This window comes from Balaenoptera borealis (assembly GCF_965194805.1).
Source record: "Balaenoptera borealis genome assembly, chromosome: 2".
In the NCBI taxonomy this organism is placed as follows: Eukaryota; Metazoa; Chordata; class Mammalia; order Artiodactyla; family Balaenopteridae; genus Balaenoptera; species Balaenoptera borealis.
In genome coordinates, this window is record NC_138867.1 from 74,399,820 (window position 1) to 74,419,528 (window position 19,709).

Below are 19,709 nucleotides of genomic sequence, written 5' to 3' on the forward strand. Positions count from 1 at the left end.
ATATTTCAATAAATACTTAATTAGTACTGAATAAAGTGTGGTTAAAGAAATGCCATGTAAACTCTGGCCTTAATTTCTTAACTGTAGTGTGGAGAATTGGTTATTTTTGACATTGTGGGCGAGTAAGTGCTCTGCTTTGGATGAAGAGGTACACTCAGGCAGAGTGATAACACATTCTGCGTTAGCTACAGGAATAATGCACTCTGTGACTGCATTTGCATAGGTTTTGCTTTGTTCCTAGAGCCTTTGAAGATGTCAAGGTCTTTTGGCGAGTCACGTTTAACAAAACAGCTGCTGTGCTCCAAAAAGATGGTGTGAACCTGATAGATGAATTTCTGTCTGTGTCAGGGACCACTATCTGTACAGCGGGTCAGACAAAGTGCTTTATCACCATTGAGCTCAAACCAGGGAAGGTAAGACACTATGAGACACAGTATTGGCAAATTCTGATTGTATTTCTTTACAATTAATCATTTTAAAGCCACTTTGTTGAAACTTACACATTGCTTATGTGGAGATTCTTTGTGTCTCGCCTAGCCATAATGTCTAAATCTCTTAGATGAGCAATAGATGTCACACTTAGAATTTATTACATTATGAATTTTTGTAAATAATCTCATCACTTGTGTACTTAAGACTTACACAATGTTGTAAGTCAGTAATAAAAAAACTTGTATCTCAGTGCTAAAAAAAAAAGCTCATCAGTTTTCTCTGTTCTGTTTCTTGTCATTTCCACGATTCTTCCTGGCCCACCTGCTCATTGTGTGAATGATCCCTTGAGTCATTTTCAGCCAGATTAATATCTCTGGTTACTCTGAATGTTTAGTTTTTTGCTTTTATCATATTGATAGATTTGGTCACGTCATGTTATATCCATAGATTTCATCCAGAATGAAAGTTCTCTCATTCCCTAGAGAGTTCAGTTCTGACCCACTGAAGAAACACCGAGGCCATGCTTGATGAGCCTTTGGATAAATTTCTGTTGGTTCATGTTGCACATGGCACCCAGGAGCCAGATGGTCCCCCCTCTTTCTAAAGGAACCTCCATTATTCAAACGGTATCGGTCACTGATGACCTAACAGAACTTTAGTCATTTAGTAATCATGTGTGGCTTTTTTTAATGACTATTTCATGATACTTTAATGCCTAAGGAGTACTCAGTAGTATTTGTTCTTTGTCTACAACTTAATTTATTAAACTCAAGTATTTATACAAAAACTAGCCATAATATTACGAATGTTCAAAAGTATCATGATTTCTTTGTACATGCCAAACACTCTAAACAGCAGAAAAAGCATTGCACAAATAAAATTATTTCCAAATGCATAGCTATATTTAAACTCATTCTAAATAACAACTCTGTAGATTTAACTCTCTATTCATTTTTTTCTCTACTTGTTTTTTCACTTTCTGAGAATTACTGAAACAGTTATATTGATCTTCTCTAAGATTACCGTGATACATATTTTCATACCTTCCCAGAACTGTAGTAATTTTATTGGTTCCAGAAGAGAAAGAACAATCGTCTCAGATCACTTAAGGTTACATGCTCTTGGTTATCAAGAGCTCTTTGTTCTTTGTTAGGACCACAGGTCCTGGTGCTTGTCTGAAGCTGTTTCAAATGAGAATTGCTGGTCATCTGATTGGGGTCCATTTGATGACTTGACTTGTGAGATCAACAGTTTTTTTTAAGTTCATGCTTTACAAGTTAATTTTTTCAACACCATGTGTTTTCCTCAGAATGATTTGTTCTTTAAATTTTGCAGTGCCAGCTTTAACTTAACCATTGCCCTGTCACTGTTGAACATGGAGCTGGTCTATTAGTGGTATTGGAAAGATAGACCTGCCTTGTTAATATCTTGTTAATATTTAAGAAGGCAACCTAGAGGCTTTACCTCATAAGAAATGAGATAACAAATCTGTGATCTTAGTGCATCTCTACAGTTCATCTGTTCTATCGTATTCAAACAAACATTCAATTGCATCATCTTTCAACTTCTGTGTGACCAACAGTACTCTTTAACTTCTTACTTGTTTTCATCTTCATTTGTATGTGTTTCACAGGTCCTAATAATTTATTCCTATTTTTGGTGCAATTCTTACTTTTTCTAGAAATAATTGTTTTATTAACATTTTTTATTAACTCTTTACTAACACACAAGGAGAAGAATGTTTATCATTCCTTAATAAATGAATATATACTTAATAAAAGATATAACTGCCTTGATATGTTAACATTCTCCTACACATTAAACTTAATAAAATATTAGTTATACACTATTATACTCACATTTTTCATTTTAACCATTTTTTAATACATTACAATAACTTTTCTCCTTTAAGTACCATTATAGATTCAAATTCAAGTAATTTTAATTGCTTACTAAATGCTTTTCTTTTTGCTACTCAAATAGTCATGCCATGGACACTGAAAGATCTATTAAGCTAGTCTTTTGTCTTTTCATATTGTTTTAAAAATCTCTGGATGTTTATTTGCTTTATAGCAATAACCTGTGTTCTAGAGCCATCTTGATTTTTCCTGCTCTAAGACATCCAATCAACTATTGTCTAAGAACTTGATTTCTTTCATCAAAAAGAGTTTCAGAGATCTGAATGTGTGTTCTGGAGATAAGCATGAGAGCTCATGGTTGACAGAGATGCTGCTGTGAGCCATCTTGGTAGTGACGGAGCTAGAAAATATGTTTCTTCAAATATTGAGTTCCCACTGATTTTTTTTAAACTTGGGAAATTCCAAGAATTTTCTTTTTAAAAGTTTTTAAGGGGCTTCCCTGGTGGTGCAGTGGTTGAGAATCCGCCTGCCAGTGCAGGGGATACGGGTTCAAGCCCTGGTCCGGGAAGATCCCACATGCTGCGGAGCAACTAAGCCCGTGCGCCACAACTACTGAGCCCATGAGCCACAACTACTGAAGCCAGCGCGCCTAGAGCCCATGCTCCGCAACAAGAGAAGCCACCGCAATGAGAAGCCCGCGCACCGCAATGAATGCATAACATTAGACAAGTTGCTTAGCCTTCCTGAGCTTCCCAGACTTGGTTGAGTTAATAATAGGGCTGTTAGATTAAATGAGATAATGACTAAGAGGTTTTTTGACACGGTTCTTGGCAAGGAGTTGGCCCTTCACAAGGGAGGGTTACTATTATTCAGAATGGATGGGAACGGAGCCCGAGGTGATTCAGTGACTTGAGTAGTCACCACATCAATGCTGGTGGCAGGGGAGTGACAACAAAACAACACAGCAAACGCAATGCACGCTTTCATCTGTAGAGTTATACCACTGATGGATGGTGGTTTCTTCTAAAGACGCTCAACTGAAAGTTTTTCTACTCTATCATATCTCTAATTATCGTCCCTATAGTTATTCAAAATTTTCATTTTCAAGTTATAAAGAATTTAAGTAACTTTCCCCAGGTCAATTACTTGGCAAAGATTAGAACTCATCTTTTGAATTCCAGTCCGTTTACCCTTTCTCTGCTGGGTATCTTACTGTTCTGTGGTTCTGTCTTATGGTTCTGTATTAGCAAAATATATAAAGGTCATAGTTAATTAACTTAGGATGCATTTCTTAGCCCACAAAATCTGTTTAAACCAAACAGATTGTCTAAAAGTTTGTTGCAAATATTTTTTTAAAGTATTTAAGTAAGACATTATTTCATTATTACTTTGTTTGCTTCTGAGCAGGTCTGGGCCCAGGAAAAGTTATTTTATACTAGTTGGGCAAAAGATCATCCTGGAATGCTGCTGCCCTAGCTAGGAAAGGAACTTGAGTTCTTGTGAGGTCTCCAGTCATATTTAGGTCCAGAGAGGTTCAGATAACGATCTGTGAGTTTTGCTTTCCCAATATACTTCAGGCATATTGTTTGAATAGAGTATTTTGTTGTAAGACTGGAAGATTCCTTTTGTCTCTTCTAATTATGTGTTGGCGCCCATCTGCACACTGTTCAATTTGCATGGTTCCTTACTTAGATTATAACATATTCTTTTGACTCAAAGTAGTTATAAGTAATGTTTTAATCATCATCACAATGAGAAGAAATATTATGCTGAAAAACAAAGACCAGGAGTATGTTGGAATGTAATATGCTGAAATCCTTAGTTAAATGAAACTATTGTGAATTCAAGCTCATTGGCCATTAGGGAATAATAGTTATTGAATATAGTTACCCATACTTTTCTAGTGCTTCAGTTTATTGTATTTGCCAAGTTTAGTTTCTCAAAAGCGGGAAGAGTGCATTTACCTTCATTTCAGTATTTACTGAGAGTTGATCAGCAAAAGTAAAGCATAATATACACCACAGGAAAACTAAATATGTTTCTTCAGACAATAGAAAGAGATTAAGTTCATTTATTGTGCTACTAAGAAGCAACTCATTTTGAATAATACTAAAGAATTTGTTGTATTGCTTCATGACATAATGATTCTCATTAAAATGATCACAAAACAAATGATGAATAAGGTCCTTGCTGATAAATAAAAATGATGCATTATAACAAATTAGACAATGATACACGCAGTTGAAAATGCTTCAGCTTAGCTCTTGGAGTTATGCTAGGAAGCTAAAAATGCTGCTAAGATTTTTAGATTATTGTGTAAGAGCAAGTAAGTAAAAACAGGTGATTGACAGTATGTTATAGAATTGAATTCAGGCTTTGAAAAATTATTTGAGATTGTTGAGAAAGAACCGAGGTAAAACATGAGCAAACTGTAACCAACAGACTAAACTTAGATTTCTTGATACAGAATTTAGGGAAATTTTGAAAAATGCATAAAATCACTAAATTAACTCTTATCAATATTTGGTCATATTTATGTAAAACCCTTTAAAAATAAAACCTTACAAAGTTGAAGCTCCCTTTCACTCCTATCCCATGTTTTTTCAATTCCACACCCTGCCCTACCCCAATTGCCACCCCTCCACCTGAGATAACTACCATCATGGTGTCTTATTTTCCTTTTTACTCTAAATAAATATGTATCCATTAACAAAATGTAGTAAGCTTTATGTAATTTAAAATTTTACATTTATTATAGCATGCCATACATATCATTATGCAACTTGATTTTTTACTCATTATCATGTTTTTGGACCCACCCATGTTGAAAAATATTGAAATAGTTCATTTTTTTTAACTACTAGATAACATTTCATTGTATGAATATATCTTATGTATCCTTTTGTTTATTGAAGTATGCATAGATTGCTTCCTGACATTGATTTTCTAGTAAGAAGCTCACCCAGAGAGAGTAAAGGTATTAAAGAAAGACCAAAACTAATAAATCTCATGGTAATCTAACATAAGATTTTAATTCTGTAATTATACAGAGTGTATCTCTAGATGTATACTTATTTCTGTAATAATGTATATGAATAATACTATTTCTTAATATCAGAATTATCTTAAAATAGAAATCTATTAGTAATCATCCTTTTTTTTTTCCTTTTATCTCATTGTCAGATACCTCAAGTTGGAATGCATTTTTTTGTGGAACTGTATGAAGTAACTGCTGGAGCAGCCATAAACAATAGTGCCAGATTTGCACAGATTAAATTATTACAGAGTGATAAACCTCCAAGTCTCGTGTATTTCTCTGTGGGTTCTCGGCTGCCGGTGGCTCATAAGAAAGCCACTCTAATCAGTCTGCAGGTGGCCAGAGACTCTGGGACAGGACTAATGATGTCTGTTAACTTCAGCACCCAGGTAAGCATGCAGTATGTATTATCACACAGTAAGGTTTTCTTCTTTAACTTTAGCATATATAATGAAACAGTGAAGAATTGATATATTATTTTCTGAATTACCATCATAATTCACATTATATTTATTACATTAAGCTTTATCCTTGAAACAGTTCAATTTTTTTCACTTAGATCATGTTTTAAAATGATAGTCTTTTGTCTTTTTTTATCTTTTGGAAAAGTTGATTATACAGTGCAAAGCGTCTTAACATAAATCTCTTCTATAAAATCTGTAGAGAGTTGAAATTTCTTCAGAATGAAACTGTATAAGACCAGAAACAAAAAGTATGGGTCTTTGTTCTGATTTTTACCTGAACTAGTTGAAAATCTTCTTCAGGACTTCAAACGCTAACTGATCTTTATGTCTCTTTAAATCCATGAGTTCATGAGGTCTCACAGCCACTTTTCACATCCATCATATCAGGTGACATCAAGTGAAAGAGAGGGAGCAGGTGGGTGTCCAGGGATTCAGAAGAGTAATGCTACGAAGCGCTAAGCAACTAGAGCCTGGGGCTGGTCCACACAACATGCTATACCTTTCGAGCATTATGTTTTAAACTTTGTTTTAGGAGCAAAACTCTAACATATTAAAGCAAAAGTGTACATCTACTTTTCTTCAAGCATGATTGTAGATGTTGGAGCTTGCCCACCTTAGCCCTCTCTTATTTCCCCTTGACTCATATAACTCCCAAAACCCCACAGTTTGGAAACTACCATTCCGGACAGCGCTACCATTTCCCCGGTTTCAAGATTTCAAAGCTGATGACACTTTAGGCCTCAAGGTATCAAAGTTGTTTTCTGTTTTTTATACAAAGTGCTGTTTAGTATGTCTTTGGTTGTTGAGTGGCTCAAACACATAGAACATTCTGTGTATAAAATACAACATTTGTGCAGCCAGTTTGCTGTAGCAATCATGTGAGTCAGGGATCTGAGGTTAAGACTGGAGCTGTGGGTAGTGAGCTGTCCTGGAAGCTTGCCAGGCAGAAAAGTTGTCTTTATGACAAAGTCTACAGCTTGGCAGGTGAGAAGACGACACTCTATATCATATGAGACTCTAGAAATAAACTCCATCCTAAATAACGCTGAAATAGTACGAACATGAAAAGAAGTACTTTGATTCATGGAGATTTTAGCATTTTTTTTCTTTTAAGCATTTAAGATGGGAAGAGAAATGAGAAAAAAAATATGTGCTTCCTTCTTCTCCCATGAAATATATATCATCATATGCTCACTACTTTGTAGAGTGGAAGACTGGAAGAAGGGATACAAAGATTTGAGGCATACTTTAGTTCACACACTCAGTTGAAAGGGGAGTTGAAAATGCCAAAATAAGAGTGTGAATGCCAATATCATATTTATTTATATTCTTTCTAGATTATCCACAAATGATTCCTTGCAAAATACATACTGTCACTAGCATGTAACTCATAGCATTTTTATAACACTATAAAAATCAACATAGAGGATCTCTGTGGTGATGAAAATGTATCTTGACTGTATCAACGTCCATATCCTGGTTGTGATATATTATAATAATGCAAGATGTTACCAACGAGGGATGTTGGGTAAAGGGCACAGGAGACCACTCTTTATTATTTCTTATAACTGCATGTGAATCTATAATTATCTCAAAATAAAAAGTTTAATTTTAAAAATTAGAAATAAAAGTTTTACCTCTCTGGTACGATTTTATTTTCCTGTTGCTTCATTGCCCCTGCATTTTCTCTCTCAATGCTAGGCATATTGTTAGAAGAGAAACTCATATAATTCTAGTTTCCAGTAGCTGACAAGAATGAGAAAATAATTATGGACCAAGTTGCTATTCTGTTACAGTGATATTAATTTTGCTTTTACTTTAAACAGATTTTAATAATGTAGTTAAAACAATAGCTGTAGCATACCTACCCTTCGGTAGGTCAGCATTCCTGGTACATAAATACTATAAGTTCCCTTATATCTACACATTTGTGATCTAAAGTTAAGGGATATAAGGATTTGAGATAATGAAAATATCACTCATTCCAGTTATCTTTCTAAGCCAAATTTGAAAACCAATTCCAGATATTTCATTTGTATATATGTGTACTAGACCAAAGCCCACAAGTTCAAGAAAGAATATGCCTTTCCTTCTTATTCTCACATTGCTTATTCTATCAAAGGCCATTTCTATGTTGATTTTCGTTGCTTTTAAATTGCATAGTGCTTCTTTTTTGTGTTTGTTATATGTATTTTATAAACACAAGAACATTTTGATTGTTCCATTTCCTTTAAATGTCTGAATTGTGAAATAAATTCTACCAGAAAATAGTGAACAGAATGTATATGTGCAGTTTATAGTAATAAAATCATCACCACCTACCTTAAGAAATCCAGCTTAATCAGGATCTTAAAACTAGCTGCCACGAACTCTTCTCTGATGCCATCCTGCTTTTTCCTTGCAGAATAACCTCTCCCCATCTTGCAGATAACCTCTATCCTATATTACATGATGAATTATTACCTTGTTTTTATTTATAGTTTTACCACATATCATATGCTGTAACCTGTTTTGGAAATTATGCAGATGAGATTCTTCCAGTTGTATTGTCTTACGGTGTGCATTTTTTGCTCAACAATGTTTTTGAGAAATACGTGTGCTAATGTGTACAGTTCTTTCATTTTTCCTGTTATATGGTATTCCAGTGGATAGTTTAATTTCTCCATTCTGAAGCCAATAGTCTTTTGTGTTGTTGCCTTCAGCAAGGCTTTTTTTCCCTACCATTATGCTGCAGAGGCTCTTGAAAACCCTTTTTCTTCATTGATTTTTCACTTTTTGTAACACTTGGTCACTTCCTCCTTCTGGATGTGTGCTCTTCTCCTTTGGGCATCTGGAGCACCACACTTTCCTACTCTTAACCCTTTTCTCTCTGGCAGCTCCTTCCTGTTGCCTGTGTTGGTCTTCCTGACCAATAAATATTGGGGTCCATCTAGACATACTCTCTAGGCTAGACCATCCATACCTGTTTTCTTTCAATATCTTCTATAAAATGAGAACTCCTGAATTTTTATCACTCCTCACTGCCCTGGATCCAGACTCATATATCTGATTGCTCTTACCTGACATCTTTGTTTGAATTGTCTAAAAGGCATCTCAGGCTTAATATATATAATACATAACTCTTGATTTCTCCCTTAGCGCTATTTCCCCCCAGTTTACTGCCTTTCATTCAGGCACACAGCCAGGAGTTCTCATTCTCCTCGCCTCTCCATCCAGCATTGAATGAATCAGAAAGTCCTGCTGACTCTACATTCAAAATATGTTCCCAGTCTGAGTACTTCTTACCCTTTCTACTTACACAACCTAAACTACCGTTTGTGTTTTTTTTTTTTTTGCAGGAACTAATGTAAAAACGCTCTATCTCTTCTTCCTGCTTCCATCCTCATCCCCTGCTACAGCCTAACTATCCACAAGAGCCAGAATACTCATGAAAATATGAAATAAAATGTGTCTCTCTCCTGCTGGAATCCTCCAGTGTCTTCCTGCCGTACTTTTGTATAATGGACATACATGATCTGACCCCTGGGCATATATGCCTCTGAATTTCTTCAAATTGTTAGTAAGCTCACAATTGGAGAAATTCTGTGAGGCAGTAGTGACATTTCTTTTCTAATTCTCTTTCTTGATCTATTCTAAGGCATCCGTCTTTCCTGATCTCGTCACTGTATGATGTGTATTTATCTCTCTGATTTGTTTTAGGAAATTAGAAAAAGTATAAAACCTCTTGTTTTAATAGTAACATTGTTGTGGTCCATCAGATTGTTTAGGAGAAATAAAATTTGTTTAGGACAAGATCAGAGGTTTATAGTTTCACTTAAGTGGTGTTGTTTAATTTCTAGGAGTTAAGGAGTGCTGAGACAACCGGTCGTACTCTCATATCTCCAGCTATTTCTGGGAAAGACTTTGTGAGAACTGAAGGCATGTTGATCTTTGAACCTGGCCAGAGAAACACCGTATTGGATGTCATCCTAACACCAGAGACAGGGTCTTTAAATCCATTTCCTAAACGCTTCCAGATTGTGCTTTTTGACCCAAAAGGTGGTGCCAGAATTGATGAAGTGTATGGGACCGCTAACATCACTCTTGTCTCTGATGCGGCTTCTCAGGCCTTTTGGGGGCTTGCGGATCAGCTGCAGCAGCCCCTGGATGGTGACATTCTCAGCAGGGTGCTCCACAGTATTAGCACGAAAGTGGCAACGGAGAGCACAGATGAACAGCTCAGTGCTGTGATGTATTTAATAGACAAGGTAAGAAGCCCTCGCAAATGTTAGCAGTTGCAACACGCTTCATACATTTTTTTTTTTCAGAGAAATTTACTTTATGTGGGGAAGTTCTTTCTAAACATAAAACAAAACCCCCAAGTCATAAGGGAAATGATTGATAAACTTGACCACATAAAGTGTAAACAAAATTTCTCTTTGCATATACCACAAGCAAAATCAAAAGACACCTAATGGTTATATATCAATTATATCTCAATAAAACTGGGGGGGGGAGTAAGAAAAAAAGAGAGCGCTAATAGGTGTGGGGTATATTTATGCAAATTTATGTATAACAAGAATGTTTATTTCAGCATTACTTATAATAACAAAAATTGGGAAAAATAGCTATTAAGAGGGGCCTGGCATATCCATAAAATGTAAAAATTTTTTATGATTTAGACACAAAATAATTAGAATAAGACAATAATGAAACTGGCATTGAAAATGTAGATAATCACATGGTAGGGTTGAAATTTTAACAGTAACATACAAGATGCCCAATTAACTTTGTATTTCAAATAAACAATGAATATATTTTTTATTATAGGTATATCACAAATAAAAATAAATATTTTTATTTACAGGCACTATTTGGGACATACTTATATCAAGCAATTATTGGTTGCTTATCTGAAATTCAAATAGAGTCACCTATACGTTATCTGGCAACCGTTCTTATGTCCCATATGTACTTCACATGTGCTCTAAGATATCCTCGAATTCAGGAATACAGGATAGAACTTCCAAGTACTGATACAATGTCATTCTATAAGGTCTTGTATTTTAAGTGAAATTGTTTCATATTTGTAAGTTTTATTATCCCTCAGATTCTAACTTCTTTGAAACAGAATCTGCTTTATGCTATATATTTCTTTATAGGAAGAGCTCAACAAATCTTAGTTATTGTTTAGTTAGTAGTAGAAGTGACTACTTATTTATGTTCAGTAGAAACAGCTACTGTGCTAAAGAGAGCAACAGCCTTAAATGACTCACTATGAAGATGTTCTGGATAAAACTCAGCTGTGGTTTTGGGCAAATTTTTGTGATGACATAATATTCTATCCCTTGATTTTCCTAGGTATGGTGCAATGAAAATTATTTAAAATGCTGTCATTTGCTTTAATAATAGTATTTGTCTTTTAAGACTGCTGGATTTGATATGCAAATTTTTAATTTCATTGGGTTTTGCTTTCCAGGTCATTGAAGCTTGGTAAAACACAAGTCAGGAGGCATTGCCTCTAATTTTGTGTTCTAGGACACTTGAAAAACCACAGGAATAATTTCTTCTGTGAAAGTTTGATAGACCCTCCTTTCCCATAAACGTCCCCCCTTCTTTTTCCTCTCCTGACAGTTTTTAAAGTTTTCCCTGTGGTTGATTCAGGTTTTCCACTTTTTCGTAAGACAGTTTTGATAATTTGGGGAGTTCTTTTCATTGCTGTTTATGTAAAATTGCTATTTAGATCCAGCATATTTCTTTTTATTATTTACTTTTTAATATTATATATCTTATATTTCAAGAATTATTTTTTACAGTTGATTTATTTTATAATCATACAAATGATGATTTAGACTTGGCTCTATATTTTCCTACCTGGTTTTGTATTTCATGCTTGCAATAATTTTGACTGAATTGTCTGCAGACTGAGTCAGTCTGTGTTGTTATTTTAGGACGAGCAAATGGGATGTTTTGAGTCAAGGAAGGGTGGCTGTCACAGGTGCCTCCTGGGATTGGCCGTTCATCATCTCTGTCTCCCTGGAAAAGCTAGGAATCCTCTTTCTGCCTCAGTTTCCTTATCTGGAAACAAAGCAAAATAACACTAGCATCTTCCTCACCGGAATGTTGTGAGAATTAGAGAAGTTAGTATAACGTGCTGAGAACAGCACCCTTACAAACCAAGGGTTACATGAACGGCCTTTTTGTTTTATTTATTTATTTATTTATTTATTTATTTATTTATTATTATTTTTTAGACATCTTTATTGGAGTATAATTGCTTTACAATGGTGTGTTAGATTCTGCTTTATTATAAAGTGAATCAGCTATACATATACATATATCCCCATATCTCCTCCCTCTTGCGTCTCCCTCCCACCCTCCCTATCCCACCCCTCTAGTTGGTCACAAAGCAGCAAGCTGATCTCCCTGTGCTATGCGGCTGCTTCCCACTAGCTATCGGTTTTACATTTAGTAGTGTATATAAGTCCATGCCACTCTCTCACTTCGTCCCAGCTTACCCTTCCCCCTCCCCGTGTCCTCAAGTCCATTCTCTACATCTGTGTCTTTATTCCTGTCCTGCCCCTAGGTTCTTCAGAACCATTTTTCTTTTTTTTTTAGATTCCATATATATGTGTTAGCATACTATATTTATTTTTCTCTTTCTGACTTACTTCACTCTGTATGACAGTCTCTAGGTCCATCCACCTTACTACAAATAATTCTGTTTCTTTTTATGGCCGAGTAATATTCCATTGTATATATTTACCACATCTTCTTTATCCATTCAACTGTTGATGGACCCTTAGGTTGCTTCCATGTCCTGGCTATTGTAAATAGAGCTGCAATGAACATTGTGGTACATGACTCTTTTTGAATTATGGTTTTCTCAGGGTATATGCCCAGTAGTGGGATTGCTGGGTCATATGGTAATTCTAGTTTTAGTTTTTTAAGGAACCTCCATAGTGTTCTCCATAGTGGCTGTATCAATTTACATTCCCACCAACAGTGCAAGAGGGTTCCCTTCTCTCCACACCCTCTCCAGCATTTATTGTTTCTAGATTTTTTGATGATGGCCATTCTGACTGGTGTGACGTGATACTTCACTGTAGTTTTGATTTGCATTCTCTAATGATTAGTGATGTTGAACATCCTTTCATATGTTTGTTGGCAATCTGTATATCTGCTTTGGAGAAATGTCTATGCAGGTCTTCTGCCCATTTTTAGATTTGGTTGTTTGTTTTTTTTGATATTGAGCTGCATGAGATACTTGTAAATTTTGGAGGTTAATCCTTTGTCAGTTGCTTAATTTGCAAATATTTTCTGCCATTCTGAGGGTTGTCTTTTCATCTTGTTTATGGTTTCCTTTGCTGTGCAAAAGCTTTTAAGTTTTATTGGGTCCCATTTGTTTATTTTTGTTTTTATTTCCATTTCTCTAGGAGGTGGGTCAAAAAGAATCTTGCTGTGATGTATGTCATAGACTGTTCTGCCTATGTTTTCCTCTAAGAGTTTGATAGTGTCTGGCCTTACATTTAGGTCTTTAATCCATTTTGAGTTTATTTTTGTGTATGGTGTTAGGGAGTGTTCTAATTTCATTCTTTTACATGTAGCTGTCCAGTTTTCCCAGCACCACTTTTTTTTTTTTTTTTTCACACACACACACTGTATTTTATTTTTACAAGAGATAAATAGACTGACACCAAGCATTGTACATGGATGACCACAACAAAAGCAACAATGATTGCAATTACCAAACATGAAACACACTCATACTATGTCATAATATTGACATTCAGTCCAGTAATCCTCCACTGTAACAGCTCCTTTACTTTGCAGTGAAAATTGATTTGTATATTCTTTGCCTCTGAGTCCTTGTGGGATTTTTTTTTTTTTAATTCAAACTGAAAGTCACAAAAATTATACTCATCCTCCTCAGTTCACTCAGTCCCATGTAATTAATTTTTTTTTCATGTTGATCTTTTTTTTTTTTTATGATTATTCTATGTTTATTTAATTTATTTTATTTATGGCTGTGTTGGGTCTTCGTTTCTGTGTGAGGGCCCCCCCTAGTTGTGGCGAGCGGGGGCCACTCTTCACCGCGGTGCACGGGCCTCTCACTATGGCGGCCTCTCTTGTAGCGGAGCACAGGCTCCAGGCGCGCAGGCTCAGCAATTGTGGCTCACGGGCACAGCCGCCCCGCGGCATGTGGGATCTTCCCAGACCAGGGCTCGAACCCGTGTCCCCTGCACTGGCAGGCAGACTCTCAACCACTGTGCCACCAGGGAAGCCCACATCTTGATCTTTTGTTAGCACTTTTATGAGTTCATCAGTTTTTCATTAGAGTTCTGAAAATGCTTATTCATTCAGTTCAGCAGTACAGTCAGTTACCAGAAACCTGTACTTGTCAGAGTCTTTTCCATGAATTTCTTGAAGATGAAACCCTTTTATAGGAACATATTTGCAAAATCATCAGAGTACACCCAGAACTGTCTGTAAATGACAAAAGACTTAAAAATGACCACGGTTAAAGATTTGATGAAAGTTCATAATAATGCAGTTGACAAGAAAATTAGTTATTTCTGAGATATACATTTTAAAGTAATAACTAGGATTATTACTTATAACATTATACCAGAACATATAAGATTTTTAGAAATTTCATGTAATGTCTGAAACATTTATATTAACATATTTCCGTACATATTTCCATACAAATACAAATATAAGATTTTTAGAAATTTCATGTAATGTCTGAAACATTTATATTAACATATTTCCATACAAATAACCCAATGAAAGTTTAGTATTAGTTGTTTTGTTTGTTTTTTATACTGCAGGTTCTTATTAGGCATCAATTTTATACACATCAGTGTATACATGTCAATCCCAATCGCCCAATTCAGCACACCACCATCCCCACCTCACCGCAGTTTTCCCCCCTTGGTGTCCATATGTCCATTCTCTACATCTGTGTCTCAACTTCTGCCCTGCAAACTGGATCATCTGTACCATTTTTCTAGGTCCACATACATGCATTAATATACGATATTTGTTTTTCTCTTTCTGACTTACTTCACTCTGCATGACAGTCTCTAGATCCATCCACGTCTCAACAAATGACTCAATTTCGTTCCTTTTTATGGCTGAGTAATATTCCATTGTATATATGTACCACATCTTCTTTATCCATTCGTCTGTTGATGGGCATTTAGGTTGCTTCCATGACCTGGCTATTGTAAATAGTGCTGCAATGAACATTCGGGTGCATGTGTCTTTTTGAATTACGGTTTTCTCTGGGTATATGCCCAGTAGTGGGATTGCTGGGTCATATGGTAATTCTATTTTTAGTTTTTTAAGGAACCTCCATATTGTTCTCCATAGTGGCTGTATCAATTTACATTCCCACCAACAGTGCAAGAGGGTTCCCTTTTCTTCACACCCTCTCCAGCATTTGTTGTTTGTAGATTTTCTGATGATGCCCATTCTAACAGGAGTAAGGTGATACCTCATTGTAGTTTTGATTTGCATTTCTCTAATAATTAGTGATGTTGAGCATCTTTTCATATGCTTCGTGGCCGTCTGTATGTCTTCTTTGGAGAAATGTCTATTTAGGTCTTCTGCCCATTTTTGCATTGGGGTGTTTGTTTCTTTGATATTGAGCTGAATGAGCTGTTTATATATTTTGGAGATTAATCCTTTGTCCGTTGATTCGTTTGCAGATATTTTCTCCCGTTCTGAGGGTTGTCTTTTCGTCTTGTTTATCGTTTCCTTTGCTGTGCAAAAGCTTTGAAGTTTCATTAGGTCCCACTTGTTTATTTTTGTTTTTATTTCCATTACTCTAGGAGGTGGATCAAAAAAGATCTTGCTGTGATTTAAGTATTCTTCCTATGTTTTCCTCTAAGAGTTTTATAGTGTCCAGTCTTATATTTAGGTCTCTAATCCATTTTGAGTTTATTTTTGTGTATGGTGTTAGGGAGTATTCTAATTTCATTCTTTTACATGTAGCTGTCCAGTTTTCCCAGCACCACTTATTGAAGAGCCTGTCTTTTCTCCATTGTATATCTTTGCCTCCTTTGTCATAGATTAGTTGACCATAGGTGCGTGGGTCAATCTCTGGGCTTTCTATCTTGTTCCATTGATCTATGTTTCTGTTTTTGTGCCAGTACCATATTGTCTTGATTACTGTAGCTTTGTAGTATAGTCTGAAGTCAGGGAGTCTGATTCCTCCAGCTCCATTTTTTTCCCTCAAGACTGCTTTGGCTATTCGGGGTCTTTTGTGTCTCCATACAAATTTTAAGATGATTTGTTCTAGCTCCGTAAAAAATGCCATTGGTAATTTGATAGGGATTGCATTGAATCTGTAGATTGCTTTGGGTAGTATACTCATTTTCACAATGTTGATTCTTCCAATCCAAGAACATGGTATATCTCTCCATCTGTTGGTATCATCTTTAATGTCTTTCATCAGTGTCTTATAGTTTTCTGCATACAGGTCTTTTGTCTCCCTAGGTAGGTTTATTCCTAGGTATTTTATTCTTTTTGTTGCAATGGTAAATGGGAGTGTTTCCATAATTTCTCTTTCAGATTTTTCATCATTAGTGTATAGGAATGCAAGAGATTTCTGTGCATTAATTTTGTATCCTGCAACTTTACCATATTCATTAATTAGCTCTAGCAGTTTTCTGGTGGCAGTTTTAGGATTCTCTATGTATAATATCATGTCATCCGCAAACAGTGACAGTTTTACTTCTTCTTTTCCAATTTGTATTCCTTTTATTTCTTTTTCTTCTCTGATTGCCATGGCTAGGACTTCCAGAACTATGTTGAATAATAGTGGTGAGAGTGGACATCCTTGTCTCGTTCCTGATCTTACAGGAAATGCTTTCAGTTTTTCACCATTGAGAATGATGTTTGCTGTGGGTTTGTCATATATGGCCTTTATTATGTTGAGGTAGGTTCCCTGTCTGCCCACTTTCTGGAGAGTTTTTATCAGAAATGGGTGTTGAATTTTGTCAAAAGCTTTTTCTGCATCTATTGAGATGATCATATGGTTTTTATTCTTCAATTTGTTAATATGGTGTATCACATTGATTGATTTGCGTATATTGAAGAATCCTTGCATCCCTGGGATAAATCCCACTTGATCGTGGTGTATGATCCTTTTAATGTGTTGTTGGATTCTGTTTGCTAGTATTTTGTTGAGGATTTTTGCATCTATATTCATCAGTGATACTGGTCTGTAATTTTCTTTTTTTGTAGTATCTTTGTCTGGTTTTGGTATCAGGGTGATGGTGGCCTCATAGAATGAGTTTGGGAGTGTTCCTTCCTCTGCAATTTTTTGGAAGAGTTTGAGAAGGATGGGTGTTAGCTCTTCTCTAAATGTTTGATAGAATTCACCTGTGAAGCCATCTGGTCCTGGGCTTTTGTTTGTTGGAAGATTTTTAATCACAGTTTCAATTTCATTACTTGTGATTGGTCTGTTCATATTTTCTGTTTCTTCCTGATTCAGTCTTGGAAGGTTATACCTTTCTAAGAATTTGTCCATTTCTTCCAGGTTGTCCATTTTATTGGCATAAAGTTGCTTGTAGTAGTCTCTTAGGATGCTTTGTATTTCTGCGGTGTCTGTTGTAACTTCTCCTTTTTCATTTCTGATTTTATTGATTTGAGTCCTCTCCCTCTTGGCTTATAAATTTTGTTTATCTTCTCAAAGAACCAACTTTTAGTTTTATTGATCTTTGCTATTGTTTTCTTTGTTTCTATTTCATTTATTTCTGCTCTGATCTTTATGATTTCTTTCCTTCTGCTAACTTTGGGTTTTGTTTGTTCTTCTTTCTCTAGTTTCTTTAGGTGTAAGGTTAGATTGTTTACTTGAGATTTTTCTTGTTTCTTTAGGTAGGCTTGTATAGCTATAAACTTCCCTCTTAGAACCGCTTTTGCTGCATCCCATAGGTTTTGGGTCATCGTGTTTTCATTGTCATTTGTCTCTAGGTATTTTTTTATTTCCTCTTTGATTTCTTCAGTGATCTCTTGGTTATTTAGTAACGTATTGTTTAGCCTCCATGTGTTTGTCATTTTACCTTTTTTTCCCTGTAATTCATTTCTAGTCTCATAGCGTTGTGGTCAGAAAAGATGCTTGATATGATTTCAATTTTCTTAAATTTACTGAGGCTTGATTTGTGACCCAAGATGTGATCTATCCTGGAGAATGTTCCGTGCGCACTTGAGAAGAATGTGTAATCTGCTCTTTTTGGATGGAATGTCCTATATATATCAATTAAATCTATCTGGTCTATTGTGTCATTTAAAGCTTCTGTTTCCTTATTTATTTTCATTTTGGATGATCTGTCCATTGGTGTAAGTGAGGTGTTAAAGTCCCCCACTATTATTGTGTTACTGTCGATTTCCTCTTTTATAGCTGTTAGCAGTTGCCTTATGTACTGAGGTGCTCCTATGTTGGGTGCATATATATTTATAATTGTTGTATCTTCTTCTTGGATTGATCCCTGGATCATTATGTGGTGTCCTTCCTTGTCTCTTGTAACATTCTTTATTTTAAAGTCTATTTTATCTGATATGAGTATAGATACTCCAGCTTTCTTTTGATTTCCATTTGCATGGAACATCTTTTTCCATCCCCTCACTTTTAGTCTGTATGTGTCCCTAGGTCTAAAGTGGGTCTCTTGTAGACAGCATATATATGGGTCTTGTTTTTGTATCCATTCAGCCGGTCTATGTCTTTTGGTTGGGGCATTTAATCCATTCATGTTTAAGGTAATTATCGATATGTATGTTCCTATGACCATTTTCTTAATTGTTTTGGGTTTGTTTTTGTAGGTCCTTTTCTTCTCTTGTGTTTCCCACTTAGAGAAGTTCCTTTAGCATTTGTTGTAGAGCTGGTTTGGTGGTGCTGAATTCTTTTAGCTTTTGCTTGTCTGTAAAGCTTTTGATTTCTCCATCAAATCTAAATGAGATCCTTGCCGGGTAGAGTAATCTTGGTTGTAGGTTCTTCCCTTTCATCACTTTAAGTATATCATGCCACTCCCTTCTGGCTTGCAGAGTTTCTGCTGAGAAATCAGCTGTTAACCTTATGGGAGTTCCCTTGTATGTTATTTTCGTTTTTCCCTTGCTGCTTTCAATAATTTTTCTTTGTCTTTCATTTTTGCCACTTTGATTACTATGTGTCTCGGCGTGTTTCTCCTTGGGTTTATCCTGTATGGGACTCTCTGCGCTTCCTGGACTTGGGTGGCTATTTCCTTTCCCATGTTAGGGAAGTTTTCGACTATAATCTCTTCAAATATTTTCTCTGATCCCTTCTCTCTCTCTTCTCCTTCTGGGACCCCTATAATGCGAATTTTGTTGCGTTTAATGTTGTCCCAGAGGTCTCTTAGGCTGTCTTCATTTCTTTTCATTCTTTTTTCTTTAGTCTGTTCCGCAGCAGTGAATTCCACCATTCTGTCTTCCAGGTCACTTACCCGTTCTTCTGCCTCAGTTATTCTGCTATTGATTCCTTCTAGTGTAGTTTTCATTTCAGTTATTGTATTGGTCATCTCTGTTTGTTTGTTCTTTAATTCTTCTAGGTCTTTGTTAATCATTTCTTGCATCTTCTCAATCTTTGCCTCCATTCTTATTCCGAGGTCCTGGATCATCTTCACTATCATTATTCTGAATTCTTTTTCTGGAAGGTTGCCTATCTCCACTTCGTTTAGTTGTTTTTCTGGGGTTTTTTCTTGTTCCTTCATCTGGTACATAGCCCTCTGCCTTTTCATCTTCTCTATCTTTCTGTAACTGTGGTTTTTGGTCCACAGGCTGCAGGATTGTAGTTTTTCTTGCTTCTGTTGTCTGCCCTCTGGTGGTTGAGTCTATCTAAGAGGCTTGATGGGAGGCTCTGGTGGTGGGTAGAGCTGACTGTTGCTGTGGCGGTCAGAGCTCAGTAAAACCTTA

The 19,709-nt window shown here is 35.9% G+C and overlaps 1 protein-coding gene across 1 annotated transcript in view; it reads left to right on the top strand.

Annotated features, from left to right (window-relative positions):
• ADGRV1 (adhesion G protein-coupled receptor V1) overlaps positions 1-19,709 on the top strand; it is a 566,898-nt gene that overhangs the window by 221,698 nt on the left and 325,491 nt on the right. The window contains exons 77-79 of the mRNA XM_082378598.1: positions 242-413; positions 5,475-5,717; positions 9,632-10,039. Coding sequence (XP_082234724.1) covers positions 242-413; positions 5,475-5,717; positions 9,632-10,039 — 823 coding nt within the window. The remainder of the gene's footprint in view (positions 1-241; positions 414-5,474; positions 5,718-9,631; positions 10,040-19,709) is intronic.